Here is a 16,628-nt window from a genome sequence, read left to right as displayed (position 1 = left end):
CGTTGTATCAGATTTGATCCCTCAACATATTCGATAGAGAACATTCGATTAAGCTTCATGCATATGCGTTCATCGTGTGCGATTCCTAAGAACGCGTTTTAATATCGTCGAGTATGTTTAGGAGGAAAGATCGTATGACCAATACATGTGTTCAAAAATAATAAATGTAATTGACATTTAGATCAATATTTCGCTTTCACTTTGTCATTTTCTTTCTCTTTATTTCCTTTTTTTCTTATCCTCCACTTTTTTCTAAATGTTAATTGTTATTCGATATTGTTAGATTTCACCGAGTTCGAAAACTTTCTTTCCATTGTGTTTCATTCGTCCTCGAACGAGCATAGTGCCTTCTTTTCATTCCGCTGCGAAGCACTCTCTACTCGGTGTTATCGGATAGTCGTGTTCGCCTATATATACTTGTATGTCCGTTTTCATACCGTTTTCTACGAATTACGTACGTAAAGTGTGGTACGTATCTCTTTCTGTTCCCCTTTTCGGTTAGTTTCTCTAGTAATCTTTGGCACGACAGAATGATCACATTCGGATCGTTGAACCGGCGGAAAATCGCGATTCGATGATTCACGCTTTATCGCTGATCCTCGGAATCATATTCGTAGTGTCTTACCATGTAAGTGTCATTGAGTGATATTTAACGTGAAATAAGGAAAGATTAGGAGTTGAGGTTCTCGCAAATCAAAGTTTTCGACCACTATATATAAATTCTATCGATTATGACGCCTGCTCCAACTTTTCGTCTCTCTCTCTCTCTCTTTCTCTCTCTTTCTCTCTCTCTCTCTCTCTTTTTGATTTATTCGAAGCTTAAGAATGAAAGAAAAAAGCAGAAAATCCAAGTGCCAATTTTAGCAAAGCGAGAGTAAATGACTATGCATATATACATATAATACACGAAATATATATATACAATATATTTAGCGTAATTTTACGTATATTATTTCTTACGTAAACGATATTAATACGTACCAACGCTGATCAAGGAGGAAAAGTCTCAAGAATATCTTTGTTTTGACGTCGAAAAAATGGAAACTCGCTAAAGATATACATTAACGAGCTTCGAAACCGCGTCATAAACAAAGAAAGAATCGTTTACTCCTCCTTATTTCCTCCGTACTCACTGGAAAACGTATCATTATCGAAACAACGTACATTTAGATAAATTTTTAAAAAGAGAATTATCGTGTCTTAGACGAGAAAGTTGTATGGAGAACTGGGAAAGAAGTAAAACGGTGTGCAGCGCATGGATATTCAAAATTAAGTCCCTAAATAAATGTCATTGGTGTTTATCGATTTTTCTATACTTCTCACGGTCTCCCTTTCTCTTTCTAAATGTTGAATTGTTAATCGTCCAATGATTGGTAAAGTATCGCGAATGAGTTTTGTCAGTTTGTCAGCGTTTCGAATATTCTTCGAACATGGTCTCCGTAAACGAGGTTTCTTCTACTTTCGATTATTCTTCTCGCGAAGGGCTACAAAACTTGTCGGTGTTCCTGCTAGTAGAAAATTCCTCGTTATAGTACTTGAATGAAATTGAAAAACTTCTGAACAATCTGTGAACGTTTCATGAAAGTTTTCACTTGTTAAAGATTGACTACGTTTTAAATGTTACTTAAAATGTACTATAAAGTGAATATAACAAAAGCGTAATACCATTAAGAGAAAAAAAGGTTAATTTAAAAGTAAAATTAACATTAAAATATTTATAAAATTTCTCTAGCTCCAAAGAAACGAAGAAAATAGCGCAGCAGAGATTAACAAATTTCAACGTTTATTACGTACTAGTGGAACTTTATTTTTGTTAATCGATTATCGCGGTTTTCCTTTGATTAAATTCACATTAAGATACAGAACAAGGTTAACGATAGGTTACATCAGTTTTTTCTTCCATTTTATGTCTTCACTGCCTCTTTCGGCCGTCCTGGCACAACAGACAAAATTTCTCATTATATAACGACTCATGAATGTACTGTTCCATCGTAATCGAAGCGTAGCCAAGCGAAAAGGACGATTTAAACAGAAAATCAAAACGACTCGTAAGACCCAAACGTCTTGTCGTAACCATGAAAAGCGTATTATCTTTACGAAAAAAGATATTCAGTTTTAAAGGTTATTTGTAAAATATATAAAGTTTGTACTACTTTGAAATCCATCGCCAGAATATTTTATAGAACAAGTGATTTTTCATGAACGTCCATTGAAAATTTAGGCGACACGATGTTCGGAATAAAATAGAATGTTTTGCGTGAACTTGCCTTTTGTCGGCTCAATGCGCGTGATTTATCAGAAAATACAAAACAAATAAATCATCGAATTTTGTAGTGGACTTCAATCCTATTTAAAATACGATAAACTGTACTTAGCAATAGATTTATGAAATCGTTATAATATTTTTAATTTAAGTTCGTTATTGTAATAACTTAACAGGTATTTTTGTTAGGTAACACACATTATGTTTATAGATTGAATAATAAATAATATTTGGTCATTACTTACGATCGTTATGATATAAAAATATTATATTCGGAATAGGAACACTACCTCGCCGTTTTTAATGACCTTGAAATATGTTGTCAAAGTGACCATATCGCCATTAATACTACACGTATTATTCAACAATTTATTTCATACATTTTTGTTCTCTAAACAATTTTTCAACGACGTTTGGAAATATCCGTTACCTTTCTGACCAATTGAAGATCAGAATAAAGTGCAACATTCCAAATATCCATCGATTCATCGAAAATTATTTCGCGCTGACGTTGCTGACCACCTGAAGGCGATCAGATACTATTCTAACCTAACTTATAACATAATTTTCTTTTTTATTTATACGATAGTAAGAATGGTTATCTCTTTCATTAATAAACCATCGTGACCAAAAAATTAAAGTTTTTTACGAACATTTTGTTAACTAAGGTCGAATGGCGGTTGTATGTATAGGAAAAAAGTTGTTTAGAATGTTGAATTTGACAACATATCTTAAGCTCATTGGAATCAATAGGATTGTCCCTATTCCGAATAATTATCAAAAATATATGTGATTTAATTGTAATCGTAGATATCGAGTTATTAATTTTTTACTCTTTTCAACTTCAGTCTTAAAGTTGCAATTAAAAGACGGAAATATCAAACACAGTATGTAGCTATCTGGGTACACAATTCAGATCCGGTTCCTGACTGCACTATCCATCATTTTAAAACAGTACACATGAAAAGAACTGGTATCTCGATAAAACATACATATCATGTTTTGATATATCATTCTTTTTGCGTTTTAGAATCATATAACAAACTTTCTAAGTCCATGTATACTATCCGGAAATAGTGAACCAAAGAAGATTACATGTTCGTATAAAAGAGGTTTCATTTCCGTTTATTTTTATCAATTCAGACAATTAAGTTGGAAAACATCCTACTTATATACGCGATACAACGGTGTATGTCACACCGAACGGAGCGAATTAAATAGTTTATTAATGGATGTATAGATCGCGTAACTAGTTCGATATCGCGTGCATGCATACGTGTGATTGCCGGCAAAAAGAGAGTTCCGATTGCATTCTTTCTTCGCTTGACACGTTAGGCGTGACGTACGTAATACACGTATTGTACGTACGTACATAGTCTGTTGCATTGACATCATAGCTTCTCGTCGAAACACGATTTCAAATCATTACATGGCGAATGCTTTTTAAAAAGTACCGCGTACAACGAACAAATTTTCTAACGTTGCTTCTCGAAAGAAATATTCCCAACGAGTGCCTCGAATTAGATTCTTTTATTGTTACAACTTTTAAATCGTTTGTCATCGTTCGTAATAAAGAAGGGGAAGAGAGAGGGTAATCGTGAAAACAAACGATTGGACAAAAAAATGGGCATAACCTGCGCCTGGAATTGTTGCTTAGTATTGTTATCATTTTTCTTCCCTGCTAACGTGGTAGCTGGTATACATATAAAGCATTGCCGATGAGTGAGTTACCGGGTGAGCGTTAATACAGTAGTACCTCATTAACTGGCCGTTGCTATCTCCAGTAATCTTTGGAGAGAGCCTCTGGTGTTACGTATGCGAAACAACAACCAAATACATCAGGTATCTGCATCTCACTCATATTTAACTGATTATGAAAAGGAAGGTACGGGAGATTTCTTAGAAGTATATCTTCCCCTATAATTGATCAAATAAGATCCTGAGCCGTGGTTAATTAGCGAAGTACTACTGTAACGCGTCTGTTTATCGCGTAGTACTATATTTTTTGACTGTGATGTTAGAATCTTTGTAATGACGTAGGTTGCGTACAGATTTCGTTCGATGATGATTCAGTATGGCGGACTTTCTCATAGGCCGAAGACCTGTTTCGTCCGCGACACGATACAATGGAACATCATTTTGACCATCGCCATTTTCTCTTTTTGTTGATTCCATGTTTGTTGTCTGATTTCACACAGTGAATCGGAGTGTTAGTTTCTTTGATACAATGACGTGAAATGAATTGTTCGTTCACCGTTGCCTTCAAATCGGATGATGCAGTATATAATATCGTGCAATGGATACACCCATTTTGCAATTTTTATAGCTTAATGAATGCGTTGAGTATATCGATAGGAGATAAATGATCTTTGAATTTTTCCCGTATATGAGGTGGAAATAATATGACGCGATCGTAAATGGACCAATGTTCATTGATATAGTCATACTCAGGAACGCACCGTTTTGTAAAATTATTTTAAATCTTAAAGTGCAAACATTATTAATTCCCAAATTGACATCTTTTATTAAAACTATATGATAATCTTTGTTGCTACTTGCTCAATAATAATTATCATATGAAAAATGAATCTGTAATTGTTAAAAATTATAACATGTATACTTTTGAATGAGATAAAAAGAAGTTAATATCTTACGTTCCTCAGAGAAGTTTGAGATCCTCATTTCCCAGAAGACGTTTCAAATTATACGCTTGAAACAATGTAAATTAATAGCTCCTAATTGGTTTTTCCTGCGTGTTATATCATTTCCATCTAATACACACTGGAAATTAATAGTAAACATTATCACTATCGCGACAAACGTTGATGCCTGAGGTTTAGTTAATTATAACGATGCGTCGTACGAGCTGACCTTTGGGTATGTGCAAATCGATTCTTGCGAATGTGCAACGTAGAGAATATATATTGTTGCATAACCTTACCGTAGAATTCGTGTTAATACTTGTGTATCGAGTATGTGTCGGGTAGAGGAGGAGCGACGTTTAAAATATATCTAAGAGGTTAGGTTGTAATGAATTCATCATTTTTCTGTACATAACGTTCATTAATCTTGAAGATCTATGCGATATTATTTATATAGTACATGAATAACTTTAGGGGTACATATAGATATTGGATGACTTCAAACTTTACTCAAACACATCATGAAGCTTCCGAATTAAAACGAAAGAGATTCGACGAACATTTATTTTGTACCGGATAGTTGGTATTATTAGTAACATAGTATATCGATCGATAATAACTTGAAAACCAAATACAAGTAATACTCGATCTTTTTCGTTTGATAATTCTTTTCGTCCCGTTGTATCGAGGTCTTCGAGGAACTTACCCAATTGTGAAAACCTTCTATTGCCATGAAATACTTGAGCGAGAAACGAAGTCTCGGGCTAAACGCAAAAGAGGAAGCTTCGTGATACGCGAAAAAGAGAAAGTACAGAAAACACGTAATGACTAAAGATCACGTATGACTGCGCACAATATTTTGTAACGGTGAAGAAAATCAGAAGAAATCACGAAGAATGACAAAGAAACATGATTTTTATTACCCATATCAAACTAAGGGTTAGCTCGTAGAGATAGTAGAAAAGTAACAACAAAAATAAGAAAAAAATAGCAAAAAGAATAATAACAAAAAATCAGGGACCGATGTCGTAATCATAAAAAAATGTATCAAACTCGATGTCGTCGGCTTCAATGACGAAGAAAACGATGATAATTGCCTTCTGTTCATAGGACGATTACGAAACCGATCCCTCGCTGTGTATTATCGAGAAACACAAAAAATATGTATTGCATACTATCAGGGAAGTGTTCTCTAAGTGCTTATTAAGTATGTATGTATATCACCTCGCATACTCGACGACTGAATCGATTTATAGAATACAGTGACTTAAGAAAACGTATGAAAGGCAGCATGACCGCTTCGGCAGCTTTCATTGTCCTTGTAAGGACAACCTCGTCCTTACCGATCGAGGTCAATATTGTCTTTCGACGATCGAAAACGAGCGATTCCTTTCCATTATCTGTGAAAATGAAGAGAAACAGAGGGAATAGAATGATGACGATATAGAAGAAGGAACGAAAAGCATCGTTTTTCCTATTCTCTTCTTTTTTATCTCTTTCCTTCGGTTCGTACTCGTGTAGATCCGACATGACGTGTATAAATGGAGGTACAACAATCATACACAAAATGCGCAAAATACGCAGGTATACAACACAGGGCGGTTGGACGATCCGACGGGAACGATTGTCCCGTGGATAGGTGTATAATGTAACCCGTGACTCTTTTTATTGACGACGACTGCATTGCCCCCCTTGACAAAGGCTTGTATATTCATTATATAGTTGTATTTGCAATTATTACCTATGCATATATATAGTATATATATACAAAGGCAAATGGATGCGGATAGAGAGAAGAATTTAAATATTGTTGGCGAAGAATGATGAGCGTGATGAACGACCGCGTGGAACATTATCGATAACGGAGGAAAACGATTTAAATCGATTTATAAACGATTATAAATGGAAGAAGTGATGCGTTGTATATCCCTTTCCGATAATCCGAACAATCACGAGATACACGGCAGGGAAAAGGGAAGAAACAAGATCCACTCTTTCTTCCTCTGTTGTTTATATTCCAATTCGCTTCCTTTTTCTCGTCAAACTCCTCGTTTCTTCTTCCGCTAATTATTGCAATTACTATTACTATCACTGCTATTACGATAACTATTATTATTACCATTCATTATTATTATTAATGTTATTACGTACATATGTTAACCTTTCGATTGAATTATCTTCGAGTTTTACATTGGGACGTGCAATGTCGCAGCATTTTGAAATCAATGTTCAATTCCAAGTGCAAATAACCCGTTGAGAGGAAAAATTGCGTCTTCTGTAAGCGGGGAACATTTTTCTTTCAAACGTCAAGTGCATGAGACACGCTAAAAATTAAAAATTATTAATGATTAATTGGCAAGTCGTATCGACGTCAGTAGCTGAAATCCTGACATCGTACAGTGAACTTCATATTCAATAATGTAATTAAACAACACGAAAAATTCGGCACCTGTAAGTTCATCGAAAGCGCAAAATGAGTATCGATTATCTGAATTGTTTGGCTGATTGTTTGCATCCTGTAAACGTATTGCAAACACCTAAATCGAGTAGTTGTTCATTGAATCATATCATTCGAATAACGCAAGCAGATGTTTTAATCAAAAAGTATAACAGTCTAGATAACGCTCGTATGATTGTTGCCTTATGCGAGCGTGTATATATTATCTCTGCAATATAATGTTCCGTAATAGCTGTGGCTGTTCGGAATACGTCGCACGAAGTCATTAGGGGATCGTTCGCTAAAACGTGAAGTTGTCGCTTGATCAAACTTGCTCTATACTTGTATCTCAATTTCGAACTAATAAAAACACTAGTATAGCAGCGAAATATTTCAGTTTTGATAGTTCTCATGATATGTATATATATATATATATATATATGTATAATTCTCTAATTACTTCGATTAATATTCTCTTCCATGAAATCTTGAATACAACAATTTTTATTTAAAACACTAAAAAAGAAGATGTTAGTAACGATGTTAAGGTTATGTCTTCAGCTACTACCGAGATACATATTTGCACGTAAACGAATTCATTGTTTAATGTCTAATTAATACCTAAAATAATGTGTGTTCAGCACAATTGAGTTTGATATTGGTAGACATTCCCCATAAATATGATCGTGTAGTATCGTTGTAATGCGCGGAGTAAAGCGATCTCTCGTGTGTCCAAGAATTGAAACGTGCCTGGTAAGTGGTAAGATGATCATAAGTCGTCGACGAAGCATGCAGTTTATAGTGTAGTAGTTGGTAGTAGCAACGAATACTGTGTATCGGTGGAAAAAGAGCGAAAACTAGAGAGGAAGAAAGAGAAAGAGGGAGTGAGATAGAACTTGAGGAAGAAAAAGAGAGCAAAGGACAGAGAGATCCCTTTTCTATGGTGAACTCTCCGGTTCGTTATTATCGGCGAGTGACGCACACAGAACCGAGACACTATTGCGCGAAACAACTTCCTCCACTTCCTGCTACGATTCTGTTTCACGCGTACTTCCGGCCGTTTTCCCCGCATGCTTCTTTCTATTTCACTTGAGAGCGAAAGAAGAAGAAAAGTAAGAATCGTGCGTGTTAAATAAAATACGCGTGGAAATATCGAACGCGAATAAAATGAAAGAAACCAGAATGTCACTAAAAACGTGAAAAACGGAAAAGAAGTAAGAGAAGATGACGATGAGAGAACTTGCGAGTGTAATGGAGATATGATTGACGCATAAAAAGAATGATGATGTTCTTTTTGCCGAATGAAGAGAAAGAGAGCGAGTATGTCAACAAATTTTAATATATATATATATATATATACATATATAATTATATATTATATATGTATGTATTATGGTAAATTGTGTTTTTTTCTTGATGACGACTACTGCTTAACGATTTATTGATTACGACGACGATTATGGTGACAACTATATGAGAGAATGTAGACGGAATATGTATAAAATGTATTTTAAGCGTGGACAAAACAAATATCAATTTACACTTACAATTTACAGTAACGAATAACAATACTGATGTGGGTTGTGCATAAGGAAACAAAAGAAAAACAAAAAGGAAAAAAAAGTTGAAAAGCGAATCGTAACACGGCGAATGGAGAATCGGATCGACTCAACGATCGAATCGCGCACGTGATTGCGCGTAGAAAACGAGTTTTCGTCCCGGTGCGGATTCATCTCTTTCCTGCTTGTTCTTTTTTGTTCTGTTTTGTCGCGTTCTGCGTGCATACTTAAATCATCCTGTTCTCACTTAAGTCAACCGTATTCCATTGTATCCGATAAACTTGCGTAACATTGTTTCAAAATCAGTTCATTTCATTCTTGAGATTTGGTGAGAACATGCAAGCGAAATTGCACGATTTCTAATTAATAAATGTGTTTTGTATCGAATAGTAATCGTTTCTCAACATATGTGTCTATTTCACAATTTGTTATTAATTTGCGTCTATTAAAAGAATGATGGAACAAAAATAAAAAAGGCACGCAGGGTAAAGTGGAAGAAAAAGGAACGTGCAGGTGAATAGGCGTTAGCAAATTAAAACAGGAGTGCCAAATCATCCGTGACTTCCGTCCCACTTGGGCAATAATAAATACAGTAACTTGGCGAGAAAGCAAATGTTTGCCATTTGTCCTCCAATAATCGTAAGAATTCCTAATCTGTCCGCTGTATCGATTCTTTTTTTCATATTGTGCTCGAGAAATGGCCACTACATCCGTTATTTTCGCTAAGATTTATTCATGGCCGAAAATATCGTGACGATATATGTATTAGTAGAAAAGGAACGAGCAAATGTCATCGAGTTAAGTCATCGAAAAAGAAAAAGAAATGAAAAATCGATCGGAAACTACGGTTTTACGATAAAGGTTATTGCTCTCGAGCGATCGATGTAAACAATCGATCCGGATAAAGTAATTTCGACACTCGCTATTAGTGCCTGTCGTTTCGTCGATAATCCGAATAGAGGTTCATTTCGTCATTAATGTCGAGAAACCTCAAGTTCCATTCGTCGAACTGACAAAAAATGAGCTCGTATTCGATTCTCCATTTACTATGAACGCTCTTTATTAAAAAATACAACGGCCGTGATTCATTTTGGCGGCTAATTAAGCAAAAAAAAAAAAAAAAAACTAAAAAAACAAAAAAATATTTATTCAAACGACTTGCCAGTTTCGTTGCACAGTATACACGAAGTAGGTTCGAGCATACAAAAAAAAGTAAATAAATAAATCAATAATAACGGAAAGAGATCTATAGATTATGGATTAAATGAATGAGTTGCATAGTTATTTGAGATGTTTTACGAAATATCGATGTATATATTTTAAGTTTGTATTATAATGCCCCCACTTAATTTGTATGAAATGGAGAATTTCAAACATTAAAATGATGACAAAAAATATCTTTGTATTTTCTTTTCTATTTTTTCTTAGTTCTTATATTCTTTCGCGGTTGAACGTTCTACATCACTCGAAATTTCTTGCAAGTTTCATCGTACGTTAAGAGGAGTTATATAAACATAACATAGATAAATAAGTTTATATCTTTATTTCGTTTTATCTTGATCTTACATTATATGTACATAATCTAATTTAAGCGTATAAGCGTAACCTTTTATTGACAACTATTCAATTGCCTTTTTAAGATCGTGTCGCAAAATTATGCTCACTTTGTGAAAATCGTTAACTCATTTTTATAGGGATGTCTCTTCAACAATATCCAATGGAAAAACGTCAAGTATCAAAAAGAATAGAATCAACGTCTGTTCTTGTTCTAGTTAAACTCAACAAAGTACTACAGTTTGCAGCTGACGACCGCGACGACCGGGTAGAAGGCTTATGCGCAGTGCAGTATCACATGTCAATGCTCGCTGCGCATGTAGTTACCGGTGAAAAAGTCATGGCAGGTGTTTCGGTTGGTTCTTATTGTTGACTATTTCTTATATTTAGATAACAGATTACTTAGAACTTGCTCGAAGGACAATGATAACGCGTATGTTACATAATTTAAAAAACTTATTTTAAGTAACCGATTGCCAAAGTCATTCTAAATTATGTCGAACACACGGGAAGCAGAGGTAAGCATTTGTAAGTTTCATATCTATATTTTAGTATTTACACTTTTTATTTGATGACTACATAATTGTATTTATTGTTTGATAATCAGAAGGTAAGATTTTATAATATAAATTGATACAGAATGTTATATTAATGATATTATGTTGTGTGAATAAATTTAAAGTTAACATTGCAGTGATTCACTTATTACATTATCTCAATTTCATTGAAGGTACAAATCTTCAAGGAACGCGGAAACGCGTGTGTGAAAGAACAAAAGTATGTAGAGGCTATGTTTCATTACACTCATGCCATTAAACTAGACCCACAAAATTACTCCTTGTATAGTAATCGATCATTTGCATTCTTAAAATTACAACAATATCATTTTGCAATGGAAGATGCATTAATGACAATTCAATTAAAACCTGATTGGACTAAGGTACAAGAGTGCTTTTTATAAAATACTTCAATAAGTATATTATGACATAAGTATATTCAAAATTTTTGTAGGGTTATTTTAGAAAGGCTGAAGTAGAGTCACAAACCTTCCACTTTAGTGAAGCACTTCAATCTTACAATAAAGCTTTATTCTGTCAACCAAATGAACCAACGATTTTAGAAGCAATGAACAGAGTAAGACAATTATTAATTAAAGACAAACGAGGTATAGCATTCAAGATATTCAGATAATTATAATGAAAATGTCTTATATGATGTTTTAATATGGTAATTATTTTGTAGCTGATCAACAAATACCTTGGCTTGGTGCTGGTGTTGGTATCATACTTGGAGTAATAGTTGTAATCGCTGATTATGTTTTTACAAATAAACCCACATTAACGGTATATGTATCAGTTTAATATTCTTAGAAATCAATGTTGGGATGAATGCTTATAATGGTTATTTCATTCTTTTTCATTGGATGCAGCATCCTCTTTTGATGGCCTTATTAACGATGTCTATAGCAATGCTAGGTTTTGGCATTGCAAAGGGATTCCGTTATTTTGTAAAGTGTCAAAGAAAATCACTTTTGGAACCTCCAAAGGATCTCTTTGGTGATAATAAAGAAGAATTTGATGATGTTGAAGCAGAAATGAATAACGAGAAGGAAAAACATTCAAAATATAGTAAAGCACAAGCACGACAAAGATTCAGGAAAGGAAAATCGTAGTGTGCTTTGATACTAATGATATTAATAATGACTTACATACATTTTTATGTAAATTTTAAATTTATACACTTTTTAGCATCTCAAGAATGCACTGAATGTTTATGATCAATGTTATTGCATTGACAGAAGGTTTTATTGGTACTGTTTACATTTTATACTTCTGTTACCGTTAAACAATTTTAAAGTATTGAGAACACGTGCCAGAATTTCAATATTTCCTTATATTTTACGTTTAGAAATTTTTATATAGAGCAACATTTCCTAATTAATAATTGAATCCATCTATTACAAATATAATATTTTAATCCTTTTGAGATGTATCACAGGAAATAAGGCTGCAATGATAATATAATTATTGGTAAGTTATGTAGTACAAATAATTCAAAATTGCAAATCATAAGAAGATCTTTAATCGTTATATAAATTATATGAATATTTAAAAATATGAAATGTTTCAATTTTGATAAATATTGGCGAAAAGTAATTTATGCTATTTATACTTTATCATAGTCATATCGTAGAATCAAATAATTTAAACATATTACCTTCATCTGATTCATACAACGAATATCTTATTCTTAATATAAAGAATAATTATTTACACTCAACTTTTTGCACTACTTGTCACAATAAACGTAAGAAATATTCTAACTAAATATAATCATTTGAATAACAACTGTTTAATTTCTTGTCTGATATAATAACCAATGAAAATTCAGAATTTCTTAATATATGCATTTAATATACACATATACAATAAACCATATTATTTAAATTTTAAACATTAAATATATTGCATACTATGTCTCTATTACAAATATGAATGTACATAAGTTAAAACACAATTAATATTAAATTTCCCAAATACACTTCTATAGAATTGTGTATATCTCTTTTATTTTAATGATTTTAGTAATTCAATACTGTTGCTAAGTATCCAAGAATTTTTGATATAGATATGACTTATAGTAAGCTTAATCTCATTAAGTTACTTCGTGAGAACTATTTATGTGCATAGATTATATATATAGATAGGAAAACGTGAATAATTAATAGTAACACTTAGAAACAGAAATATTAGTTTCAGGAATTTCATGTAATTATTTGATGTGCTTCTATTATTCTTTAAAGTCGATTAGATTAAATTATTGAGATCTATCGAATTTTTTCGCAAACTAAGCTATTATTATGTGACAATTACACTATATTATAACCCTTTGTAAATTGACCATTTTCCCGTACATCATTTTAAAATTAATCGGCTGAAATATGTATGCATATTGTCACTAATATCATATTTCACCTCCGTAAAAACATGTAATTAGCAATTATACATAATAACGATAATTTTTTATTTAACCGCAATACATATACTATACTCAGTTCGGTAAGCATCATTATATTATTCTTCCATTTATAACCCGTTATGCGATGAATTATTATATTAATTCCAACGTAACGAATCAATATCGTAGCAAATGCATGGCTGAATTTCTTGTAAATTAATTATTAACATTATTTATATATTATTCAACTACGAATATAATGAGAATACATTTTCGTGTACATTAAACCCACAAAATTTTTGACATTCCATACAAAAATGAAAAAAATAGAAAAAAAAGTTTTTATATTAAATATAATAAATACATCATATATATAATTATACAATATATATATATATTGTATAATTATATATATATTGTATATATATAATATTGTATATATATATAATATATATATTGTATATATATATATATATATATATATATATATATATATATATTTATTTAACAATACATATTGTACAAAAATTATTATATGAATACCTTAAATATAAAATTGTTATATACGAAATACAAAGAATACATACATGTATGTACAATATGTATCTGTCCTTAATGAAAGATGTTAGTGATACTAACACGTTTTTCTCAACCGCATTGGCTGTGCGCCAGGTGCTCCGAACTCAGTTATCCGTAGATCACTGAGAGCTCATTACGTGCAAATTCAAATGTACAATCTGTTACTTACTAAGTACATACATATTCTTTCGAATTGTTTACAATTCATAGATATATAACAACGAATATAGATATATAATAGTTCTGTTAGCATAAAACATTTGAATGAATTATAGAACATTGCGCCTTGGACCTTTAGAACATGTTATCTTTTCTTGAATAAATATTAAATTTGCTTATACGTTTATACGTAATTATAATAAGTAATAAATATAACAGCGCGATAGATCACTGCAAGAAAGTTAATGAGATAGATCAAAGTTTATAATGCCTACATAATCTGTAAATTTTCATTGAAAAAATAATATTAATATATCAAGCAGTAGATTTTTATAGAATATTAAAAAATCAATAACTTTGTTATAGAATAACGTTCTTTTATTTCTTAAAACGTTTAATCTATTTTTAACTTCTTATGACGTGCGAAACGATATAATTACTTGAACAAGACATAAATTTTACTAATGAAATTGAGATAAATTATTTTTACTATATTTTGGGTATGTTTCCCTCTTTCGTGTCTCCATCTTATATACGAACCTGATGACAGACTATTCACGGTACTCTCTTATGCGCATGCGTTCATTGACGTTTACAAGTAAGCAAGCATTGTACAATCGTAAAATGTTCAGCAGGGCTATTTCTCTTGGAACCTTCGAAGGGTATACATCTGAGTGTTTGATTAATAACATATAAAACCAAGCATTTTTTTATCAAGTTTGTAAAAAGATTGATAATATACACATTTTTATTTCGCTGTTTATTTTGTATTACAATAAAAAATGTTAATAAAGTACAAGATATGAAAGTAATGTACATAGTTGAATCATAGTTGAATAAATTAAAAATTAAACCAAGATATAATAGTACGCAATTTGAATAAAACCGTTTTTCTTTAATGAAATGTTCGTTGCAACAATCATTTCAACGTCGAATAGAAAGTTGTTTAAAAATCTCATACATTAATATCTGCATTTCTAATTAACTTTTATTACGATCCAACGCAACGAATCAACATATGTTGTTCAAATACTAAATTAAAACGATAAGAATCGAATACAATCGAATACAACTCTTTTAATTTTATTTATTATCTATGAACTCGAAGCAACAGAGTTTCTACATCTGTGTAAACTTAACAAGCTAGAGATGACCTCGAGTCGAATCATAACCAAATAACGAAAAAGTAATCGTAAAAGGAAACGAAATTGAGTATGCATATGTGTATTAGAACAAGAAAGAGAAAGGAAAATGGGGTTATAGCACCACGGATACCTGGAGGAAAGCCTTATACATCGTAATGGAATGTCAGGTCCGTGGCTCCTGCACTTATTGGGGGTTAGGTTGACGTTGCACGAACGTATTGATGCGCAGAAATTCTGTATACCCAGAGGATGTCTTTAATATATGCAATTATAACTAATGCGCAAAATTCAAAGGTATCGCGTGACGTTTGGGTAACCACAAAATAACAAGAATTCGGAAAAGAACGTAAAGACGTTCACTAAATAACACGAGGAAACGAAGAGCGGGAAGCGTGGCCGGGGCACCCGATGCGATTAGTCGAGTACCTCTTCGTGCGTACAGATACGCGCATGCGCAAGCATAAACCGCAGGGATGTATCTACGATAAAGTAAATGGTAGTCTTCAGCGTCACCAATGTGAACAATTTTCATAATTTTTGACGTAATTCTTTCTATGAACTATGTTGTTTAAATATATGTCTCTCTATTTTTTAAAATATATGAATTTTTAAAGAAAGTTATATACATTTACAAAATTTAATTTTTATTAGTTAACAATTTTATAACAATGATTGAGTTATTTTTATAAAGTTCTATGTAATTTGAAGTCAAGATGCCGATGACCTCGTAGTACCATTCTGACTTCCTACAAATTTATTATTGATTTTATTTTAACGACTTGTTATTCTATTTTACTTAGTCTTTAGAGTTAGATACTGTAATAGTTACGTATACGAGTATGTACGTGTATCTTCTATTATAAGTCTTATTGTTGACCTGAAACTTTCAAATGCATGCAGCGGTTTACTAGAATACATTAATATTTGTATTTCGTAACTTAACAATTCAAGTTGCAAAGAATCTTTGTTATTTTTCACTCGATTGTAATACTATTGTAACGCAAAGTGATATGTGCATATTAATGCATTGTACGTTACATCTGTTTCAATAACAATAAACATTAGTGTGTCTTTGCGTAATGAAGTATTTGCAATACAATTGTATGAATATATGCGTACATACAGTTCTATAGTCCGTACAAGAAAAAAATAATCAATACACAATCGTGTGACACCTGAAACGAACCGTTTAAACGCGGGAAGACTAAACCCTTTTGCACGAAGTTTGGCATAGTGAGTACACTGCTTCGAAGGTTCAGAGACACTTTGAGGTGACCGTCCTCTAGATGCGCGCCTTTAATAAATACGTTCCTGTTAGCCGCACTACTTTTC

At 32.4% G+C, this 16,628-nt stretch overlaps 1 protein-coding gene and 1 long non-coding RNA gene across 3 annotated transcripts; one reads left to right on the top strand and one right to left on the bottom strand.

Moving 5' to 3' along the window:
- The first annotated feature begins 10,501 nt into the window (after nucleotides 1-10,501).
- LOC132910000 (tetratricopeptide repeat protein 31-like) lies at nucleotides 10,502-13,700 on the top strand. Of its 2 annotated transcripts, none has more exons than XM_060965315.1 (5): nucleotides 10,502-10,973; nucleotides 11,186-11,395; nucleotides 11,467-11,620; nucleotides 11,698-11,798; nucleotides 11,885-13,700. In XM_060965315.1, the coding sequence occupies exons 1-5, from the start codon at nucleotides 10,950-10,952 to the stop codon at nucleotides 12,125-12,127; spliced, it is 732 nt and encodes a 243-aa protein (XP_060821298.1). In that variant the 5' UTR covers nucleotides 10,502-10,949; the 3' UTR covers nucleotides 12,128-13,700. The 2 variants fall into 2 exon arrangements, with proteins under 2 accessions (XP_060821298.1, XP_060821308.1); XM_060965325.1 differs by having other exon boundaries at nucleotides 10,502-10,983.
- Nucleotides 13,701-13,957: 257 nt separating this feature from the next.
- LOC132910010 (uncharacterized) lies at nucleotides 13,958-16,601 on the bottom strand. Its single transcript, XR_009658660.1, has 2 exons — nucleotides 15,427-16,601; nucleotides 13,958-14,804 (listed from the first exon to the last, which is right to left on the bottom strand). It is a non-coding gene; the product is annotated as an uncharacterized LOC132910010 (long non-coding RNA).
- Between the last annotated feature and the right edge of the window lie 27 nt (nucleotides 16,602-16,628).

This window comes from Bombus pascuorum, chromosome 1 (assembly GCF_905332965.1).
Source record: "Bombus pascuorum chromosome 1, iyBomPasc1.1, whole genome shotgun sequence".
In the NCBI taxonomy this organism is placed as follows: Eukaryota; Metazoa; Arthropoda; class Insecta; order Hymenoptera; family Apidae; genus Bombus; species Bombus pascuorum.
The sequence above is the reverse complement of the archived record's forward strand: the minus strand, read 5'-3'. Positions and strand labels throughout refer to the sequence as shown.